The 9,788-nt window shown below is 47.2% G+C and overlaps 1 protein-coding gene across 1 annotated transcript in view; it reads left to right on the top strand.

The window, feature by feature from the left end:
• The window catches only part of cacna2d2a (calcium channel, voltage-dependent, alpha 2/delta subunit 2a), a gene marked incomplete at its 5' end in the record, with an annotated part of 130,186 nt that overhangs the window by 64,380 nt on the left and 56,018 nt on the right, over window positions 1-9,788 (top strand). The window contains one exon of the mRNA XM_079747311.1: window positions 1,209-1,268. Within this exon, the coding sequence (XP_079603437.1) occupies window positions 1,209-1,268 (60 nt within the window). The remainder of the gene's footprint in view (window positions 1-1,208; window positions 1,269-9,788) is intronic.

The following is a 9,788-nucleotide window of genomic DNA, read 5'->3' on the forward strand; positions in this document are numbered from 1 at the left end:
CCTATATGGTACACTATGTGTAGAGAATAGGTATAGGGGGAATTCAGGAACACTTACAATTTTGCTCAGGAATTCCATCGACAGGACGTGTATTGACTTCCTAAACAAGGCGATACGTGTTAGAGGTCAAAGCGTGACAGATCATTTGCATAAAGAACCTGTTTGTGCCAGACCGACTCTATTGGATGAATCTAAAGACAATGGAATTCATCACGTATCATGGGAAATTGTGAAGAAACACGTATGCATCAGTTGTCCACTTATTTCAGGGTGCATGATGGGCATTCAGCAGAAAACGTATAGAGATCCAGATTTGTACACTCAAATGTCGGACAACAGTGCAAAACAGTGCCTTCCTAAATAGTGCACTGTATAGGGCCTGAGATGACCGATTCAAACACTGCCTGGCTTAAGGTTTTCTAGTGGGAGGAGCCTGTTGAGAGGAAGTGGGTGGGACTGCCGTTGTAAATAGGGCATCTCTTTTATAACGTGCGAGTTCACATTAAACATTGGCTTGTCTGGTTAGGGATAATAAAAATACACCCCGCTGGGGAACTAGTCCTTCAGTGCAGAACCAGAACTGAATGCGGCCGTAGCCACGGTCTAAATAGAGTTTATAATTTCAGAGCCTGGGGACTTTAGACGGCTTGACAGAGCATCCTGGGATTTGAACCAGATCGCCCCCTAGAGGAGGCATGGAAACCTACATACTGAGACAGAGGCTAATCCACCAGTGAGAGACTGGGGCGAGAACTAGATATAGAAACACACAGAGAGCCACAACAGAGGGGGTGTCTCTTGCCCAGCCAATATAGTAACTATAAGTCTATACAGAGATAAGCTGTTACTCGTAGAACTGTTCACGATGATCCACAATCAGCGGATGTTTGATCTTGGTTGACACAGAGATAAAAAGCGTTTAATGCCAGACCTCATTTGGAGCCAGATACAATCTAGTGCCATATTTTCTGCTCACACAATTGCTCAATATGCATTAATACAGCGACTTTCACTAGTGTTTGAATTAGAATTTCCTTCTGTGTGTACATCTATGTTTAACATTTTAAAATAAATGCACAAAACACACATGCACAAAGACACAGGCACAAACGCAGACACACACTCACACACACACACACACACACACACATATGCACACACACTCAATGAGATACCGATGCTGATATGTTTTTGTTTGTTTTTGACAGAAACTCGCCCGGGAGGCAGAACTGCTTCAGAAGGAACACGAGTGGCAGGACGGAGTGAAGGTAAAGTACTTTAGCCTAGGTATCTCCCTCCTTCCCTCTCTTCCTCCGACTCGTCCTCCCTCTCTCTTTCTCCCGCTCTCTCCCTCAACCCTCCCTCCTTCTCTAGGTCCCTCCCTCCAGCCTCCCTCCTTCTCTAGTTACCTCCCTCCCTCCTCCTCCCCTGCCTTCCCCTACCCCTCTTCCCCTCTTCCCTCTGTCTCTTTACTCTTTCGTCCCACCCTCTCTCCCCCGTCTCTCCATCCCTCCTTCCCTCTGTCCCTCCCTCTGCCCTTCCTCCCTCCCTATGTTTCTCTCCTGTTGCTCCAGGGCACTGTGCCCTCCCCTTTATTTCCTCATTTCACCAATTTGTTTCCAATTTTCCCCTCAATTTTGTTATGTCCCTCTTTTCTTTTCCACTTAAAACTCTTTAACGACCATGTGATCAGCACCACGGCAGTGACCGAAGAAGTAGTATTAAAGATTGGATGTTAATATGCGCAACCTAGTCTAATGCACATGATTAACTACACACACGCGCAGACTCGCACACACACAGACACACACGCACACACACACCCACCATGTTCGCACTTCTTTTTTTTTGCGGTTGTTAATTTCATGGTGTACAACATTATTTACATACTGTCAATCAGTTGTGTTTCACAGACCACAGCTCTCTGAGTACGCTGCCTTCTGCCATCGTTGACCTTTGTCTGAGGAGAAAATATCTCTTGAAATCCAAATAGAGGAGCCGCAAACTAGTGCTCGCATGTGTGTGTTTCTCTATGTGTGTGTGTGAGTGTGTGTGCGAGGCAGCGCGCTTCACTGGCTCACCGATTTGTAAACACACGATACCCTGCATGCATATTGATCCACACACACACACGCACACACGGATACACACACACATGCACACACATGCGCACACTTTGTGTACATATTCACGCAGATATGTGATCTCAGCAAGCCAATACATTGACACACACACACACACACACTCACCCCCACCCACATCCCATGCACGCACAACCCCCCCCCCCCCTCCACACACACACACACACACACACACACACACACACACACACACACACACACACACTCCTCGGTCATATCCTCCGTCTCCAGGGAGACGAGCTCACTGTCATGGTACACTTGCCACAAATGGATTTTTAACCCCGCGCTTCCCGGGGGATGTTTGAGAAAAGGCTTTAACTGATTTATAAAACGAATAATTATGAGCCCTGCTTCCCCAGCAAAGTCCATTTTTATTCATGGTCGCTTACACTCGCTGATGCACTGCTTTGACCGCCGCCCGCCTCAGTCCTTCTGGACCCGTCTCTGGTGTGTGCTGTTCCTCGGCGGGCACCCAGGGGGAGCTGCTGAGCGCTGCCTCTCTCTTCTCCGCCTCTCTCGGCCCCCATGCACCACAATGGGGGGGTCAGGATGCTGTCACCCTATGGCATCCAATCTCTCTCTCTCTCTCTCTCTCTCTCTCTCTCTCTCTCTCTCTCTCTCTCTCTGTCTCTCCCTCTCTCTCTCTCTCTCTCTCTCTCTCTCTCTCTCTCTCTCTCTCTCTCTGTCTCTCCCTCTCTCCCTCTCTCTCTCTCTCCCTCTCCCTCTCTCTCTCTCCCTCTCCCTCTCCCTCTCTCTCCCTCTCTCTCTCTCTCTCTCTCTCTCTCTCTCTCTCTCTCTCTCTCTCTCTCTCTCTCTAGCACCCAGTGTACCTTGTTGCTTGTTCTGTGGTGTTTCATCGCTTAAACCTCATCTCCCTCATCATACACTCTGCCTCTCAACCTCTGTCCCCTACACACACACATACAGACATACACACAGATACACACACACACACACACACGCACACACACATTCGCACACACACAATCATACACACACATACGTACACACACAGACACATACACACACACACACACAGAAACACACACATACAAAAACAGAAACACCCTAACCACCTCACACACGTGCACACACACACACACACACACACACACCAAACAAACCCTTTTTCATGTCAGCATGTGGCTTTAATCGGGCATGAAAACAGGTTCAAAATGTCATATTGGTGCAAACACGTCAAATGAATCCTAATGTCGGCTCCCCCTGTTAATAGTGTATCAATGCTGATTTCATTTGCCTTCATAATTAGGGCAGGTAATGAGTCTCGGCAGGGCCGCTGTGGATCCGTTAGGAGAGGCAGATGCGAGGCGTAGAGAATGGGAGGTGTCACTAAAGCAGCACATATCCTTATAAGAATTTATTTTTTTCACCCCCCTCCTGTTTGGCGATGTTGTGCCCTCCTAATTTCTCTTTGACTGAACACACTGGTGACTGACAGTCTAATTAGATTAGGGTTTGCATGCTCTTTGGGCATATTAGGAGGAACGCGGTGCATTTTAAACTGCCGGGCGGGGCGTCTGTCAGGAGGAGAGGGAAAGAGTATTTACACAAGTTGTTTTTGGAGTTTACGGGATTTGAACATCTGCTCAGGCCTGTGGTTGTGTCAGAGTGTGCGTGTGTGTGTGTGTGTGTGTCTGTCTGTCTGTCTGTCTGTCTGTCTGTCTGTCTGTCTGTCTGTAAGAGTGATAGGTATGGATCTACCAGTTTGTGCTCCAGCGTCTGTACTGAGAAGGTCATGTTTTGGAATCTGTGGGACTCGAATGCCTGCTCAGAACTTTGGTTGGGTGTGTGTGTGTGTGTGTGTATGTGTGTGTGTGTGTTTGTGTCGGTTCGAGCGGTCTGATTGGCAAAAAATATATATTTTTTGGAGCGATCTAATTGGCAAAAAAAAATAATGTGCGATCTGACAGGCACAATTTTGCGTTACATAAAACGTTTCACAATTCAAATAAAAAATAAAAATACATTTCGGCCCATGTCTTAGAAATCATGTCCATGGACATGGAATCTGTGTGGCTGTACCTGTCTGGGCTCCGGCGTCTGTAGGAGAGTGTGATGTTTTGGGTGGGTGTTGTTGGCACCGTTGGTGGATGTGTTAGTTAGTGTTTATTAACGTTGAGATCTTTACCTGGCCCGGCCCATCTGCTCACTGATACCAAACGTGGAGTAACATCACAGGGACTCAATGACACGCCTGGCACGCACAGCGGCTGCCAACGCAGCTGCTACCGTAGCGATGGGTGGACGTGATGCACAATCCTACCCCGCCCACACTACCAACCACCAATCCCACCACTCAACTTTTGATCCTTTACGACACATGCTCGCTCCCACCAGGGTGACCACCTGCAAAGACACACACACCTGAACGCACACACACACACACACACACACACACACACACACACACACACACACACACACACACACACACACACCGACACAGACACAGACACAGACACACACACACACACACACACACCTTGAGCACCCGGGTCTTCTTCAGTACCGGTTCACTCGGTCTCGACCATTCACTGCAGGACATTACGGACGATGAAACGTTGATCGTAACAACTGTTGTGATGGCCGTCGCGGGTTTTAAATCCATTGGAATGAAATGGGGTGTGAAATAGACATTAAGGTGTTTGATCGCTGCTGATTCCTCAAGGTCACGAGTGCCGCGCCCCTCCGTGGAAGCGTTTCAATCCGAGCCCGGCAACGGAATGCCGTTGTCCCTTACCTAGGGCTGTGCAATTAATCTAATTTTGATCGCGATTTTGATTTTCGGGGCAAGTGATCTCAAAACTAATATAATCGAGTTTAAACCTTTTTTTTTTTAAAGTGTATTTATCTTATTCATTAAAAGAACAGCTGTACACATATTCTCCCAAAAATTACCATTGACCCAAAATTTATTTTAGATTTTGATTATTTTTCTTTTTGAACATTTTTTAAATCTATTTAGGGGGAAGTTCTCAGTTACAAAGTGTTAATTTGGAGAGAAATGCTGAATAAATGCGTCATGTTTTCAAACTCAAAAATAATCGTTTGAATAATCGTGATTTCAATATGGACCAAAATAATTGTGAGTAGGATTTTTTCCATAATCAAGCAGCCCTTCCCTCACCAAGGAGACTGCTGTGCTCCGCCCTGAAACCCCAATGGGGAAGTAGAAGAGGGAAAAGTCCCTACTTAACCAAGCGTGATTGTCCTCGTTCTCCAAGCCCAAACAGGAGCTAATTGGCAGCCGGTGTGACGCATGCTATGTAAACTATAGCATTGGCCTGGGTGTTCTCTCCGATTATTTTGTATTATGTAGTTCCTGTATAGGAACTGACATTGCCCTTATTGAATGCCCAGACATGTATTTTTATTGTCACTTTCCATTGTGGAGTGGCTGTGGAGAGAAGGAGATGGTGGAGGAGAAGGAGGAAGACATGCACTTTTCATCAGATTGTGATGTGGCAGCTGCTGTTCGTTTGAAATGCATTAGTACTAATAGCTGTACCATTAGGAGAGAGAGAGCGGGAGAAGGTAAAGAGAGGGGGAGAGATAGAGAGACACTCCGTTGATGGGTTGCTATGATGAAACCAACGAGAAAAAGGGTGACGAAGGAAGAAACTAAAATAGAGAGAGAGAGAGATAAAGAGAGGAGAGAGGGTGGGGTAGAGGTGAGAAAGGGACTATGGGTGAGTGCAGAAAGGCATGAGAGAGCATGGAAAAGAGACACAAAGATAGAGCCATCTTTCAGCCCATTTACCCCAATCATCACTCTCTAATCAATCAAGCCTTTCATCATATTCCAACATAATCTCCCGTTCTCCATCTCTACTCAGTCCCTCTGTACCTCTCTGTCATACATAAACCTTTATCTACCGTGGTGTTCTTCCTTTCATATATCGAACAATTTATAAATCAAGGTGAGATTGATTTGTGATTTTATCATTTAGTTGCAGGTCAGAAAATGTATTGCTGACAATTCTGATAATTTAGTGAACGTTTTTGTACTACATGTTTATTTGAGTATCTTATATATACATTTCAGACAAAGAAAGCTAATTAACTTGTAATTTATGATTGGCATGTTTCATTAGGTAGGATATCTTGTCAAGCTAATTGATATGCAATTAATCCTAGAAATGAAAAACTAAAAAATGCAGAGTTTAGCCTTAGTGAACAGCTACTGTCCACAAATCTAGTCCCCATTCAGGTCACATCTCAAGGGTAAGGTATTCTCACTGAGCACTGAGTTGTGAAGGTTCTGTACACTTAAAAATAATATATCTTATTTGTGACGGCCCTTCAAAGACAATCAGACCTAACAGCTGTTACTTGAGACCTTCTTGGCCAACTCGTCTTAACCCTGAAATCTCCATTTTGAACACAATACAGTCCTTATCTCATTGTACTGACCGTCAGGGGAAAGTGATGGACAGCAAAAGACACCTGACAATGTCTCACTCTCACTTCCTCAGTTCGCCTCAGCATGTGTCTTTTACAGAACGGTTGAAATTATTTGATTAACTTTTAATTGGTCCCTCCATCAACATTTAATGACCACCATGAATGTGTGCTTCCAAATCCCCTTTTCTGATTCCATTGAACTGATCCTGGGAGACGTGCACACATCTCGCCCGCAATTGAGTTGTTCCATTCATAAAAACAAATAAACAATAGTAATAATGTGTGAGTATTAACCTAAGACCTAGTGCTTCAGGTGTTCCTCCAAACCTCTGCTGCTCTGGATGGGGATTATTTATTGCAAAAACAAGAGGGAAAATGATAACCACAAAAAGGTGAGAGGTGTTAGATAAAAGAACATGCACACCAATGCGTGCGATAAGCATATTCTTTAAAGTCATAGCCCTCCCTTTCTGTTGTTAAAGGCTATTTGATTTCCAACTTACTTCCGTGCTTGGACCTGGCTTGGTTGTCACCGCCTCACTTTGTGTTGTTCTAATGTTATTTGTAATGTGTCATGGCACCTGTTCCTCAGAGCACAGCGACTGGTTAGCCCGACGGACACAGGAAGCCAAACTCGAGGGAGCCCAAAGAAAGGGTTCCACACGCAGCACGTTTTGAACACTGATAAGACTAACAACATTGTGTAAGCACAAATGAGTGCTATTTTTATTGGGGGCCCTGTGTTTTCTCTTTCTCTCTCTCCCTCCCTTTCTCCCTTTCTCCATCCCCCTCTTCCCCCCCTCTCTTTCTCTCTCCCCTTCCCCTCTCTCTCTCTCTCTCTCTATCGCTCTCCCTCCCTTTCTCCCTTTCTCCATCCCCCTCTTCCCCCCCCTCTCTCTCTCTCCCTCTTCCTCTCTCTCTCTCTCTCTCTCTCTCTCTCCCTCCCTTTCTCCCTTTCTCCATCCCCCTCTTCCCCCCCCTCTCTCTCTCTCCCTCTTCCCCCCCCCCCCCCCTCTCTCTCTCTCTCCCCCTCTCCCCCTCTCCCCCTCCCTCCCTCTCCCCCTCTCCCTCTCTCTCCCCCTGTGTTGGTCTGAGACAGAGCTAGCAGCCTGCCTGGATCCTAATGGAACTCATAAACAGCGTTATCACCAAATGACCTGCCGTGCCACGGCCCGCCATCTCCTCCCCACCGGAAAAATAAGGCGGGGGAAAAGGGAGATGGGGAGAGAATAGGGGGGAGAAAATAAATAAAATAGAAAATAAAAAAACGATTGCCCACAGTTTACAATTTAGCTGGAGCCTCCTCCCTATCAAGTGTATCAGATGGTCCAGGTGCCTTCTGCAGAAATGGGCTGAAGCTATGCTAATAACAATGTTAAACTGGGTGTCAATAATGGCCGCTATCTCTAACATACCTACTGGCAGGAGAATCATCCCGTATTCCTGTGTGTGTGTGTGTGTGTGTGTGTGTGTGTGTGTGTGTGTGTGTGTGTGTGTGTGTGTGTGTGTGTGTGTGTGTGTGTGTGTGTGTGTGTTTTTGTGTGTGTGTGAGCTAAGCATAGGCATGTTTCAGCGTCCAAGTCATGTTGCGCCTTTTCAAGGCAGGGCTGAGTAGATAAGTGATCAAGCCATCAGTTAACTAGTACTGTAGCGTAATTGGGACCGTGGACGCCCAGGCATGTGGTCATTTGTTAATAAGTCGATGCTCCATATGATGAGGCCTCTGAACCGCGTCGCTAACCGCCCTCATCCATCTCCCTGGAATCTTCCGTGTAACAATCTCACACTGGCTGCACACCTGGCAGCCTTAATCACACCGTCCTGCCTGCCTTCGGCTAGACAGAACCCTGGTCTATAGTCTGCGCTGATCCAAGTCTACTTAGTGCTTTCTTTTTTGTTCATCTCCACTCCAGCCTCTGTCTCTCCATAAGTGCTTGGCACACATGCCTCTGCCGTAGCTCTCAGAGAGGCAACTTGAAGGTCTGTGCTGTCTTACTGGGGGAGTAGCGGCGCGCTATTGGAGAACCCTCACTCAAAATGGTGGACGTTTGGACGAGGAAAGTGTGCGGTCGCGAGCGAGGCGATGTGAAGGGAAGGCGCCGAGACAGATTAAAGAGAGACGTTTGTGTCCCCAAGTCTGTTGAGCCTTTGGGGGGGGTGGAGGGGGGGAAGGTTTAGCGAGCGCCTGCTGCTGGAGTCGTCTAACCAGGGTGGGGTCTTGGGAGAGTGGGGGTCCGTGTCTTAACCCCCGCCATCGACCCCTCTGCCTGGCGGGGGATGGGAATCAATACGCAGAGAAATTCAGCAGGCCACGCTCCACCAGCACCACCACCAGAAGCACCACCACCCCCCAACTATCAGCCCGTCTGCACATAACCAACACCCATGAAATCCGCTGTGAGAAGGTGAGGCGGCCACCCCATGCGCCCTGCGGTCAGTGGCCATTGGATCGGTGCTGTTCTGTGGGCAGATTAAAAAAGCGGATTCATTTTGCAGTCAGGGAAGGTTGACTTTTTAATTGTGTCATTTTTTACCGGCGATACAGATTTGATACGAGATGATGGATAACCCCCAGGTAGTCTTTGTACTCTTTGTACTGTGCGCGGTAATTGACAGCATGAGAAAGTAAAGGGGTAATGTCCTTGCATGATAAATAGTGTGTGATGGGTGCTCTCTTGGTTATTCCTGCTAAGTTACGTGGATGTGGTGTGGCAGGGCCGAGTCGGAGCCGACTTGGTTGTGTAGAGAAGGATTTTTCGGTGTGTTGTTTTTGTGTGTTCGGTTCGTTGGGTCGCTATTGTCCTTGGCCCCCGGCTTGCGAGGTCTTAAAGCAGGTTTCTCTGCCATTTGGATGCTCAGAGTATTGTGGGGGGACAGAAAGGTGTCTGATAGAAATGATTATGGGGTGGAAAATAACAGGTTTCCATCGGCCAGTGCTGATTGTTGATTGGCCACTCTCAGCGAGCCTGTGAAGAGGGGCTGTCCACTCTCTGGGCTCTTATGGGCTAGCGATGGTAAAATGGCAGCAAAATGCAACGCAAGTCCACCTCACAAAATGGAACCTGAACACCATTTGCCCGGACAAAGAGGAAAGCGAGCCAATGTCAAACTCCACGGCGACGCGATTGGACGGCCAGGTTTCAGGCCCGGATCGTGATTGGTCCGAGGCCACTGATGAGCCAAAGTAAAGATCGTTCTTTACCGAGAATGGCTGCAGATAGT

The sequence above is a fragment of the Pollachius pollachius genome, assembly GCF_949987615.1.
Source record: "Pollachius pollachius genome assembly, chromosome: 12".
Taxonomy (NCBI): Eukaryota; Metazoa; Chordata; class Actinopteri; order Gadiformes; family Gadidae; genus Pollachius; species Pollachius pollachius.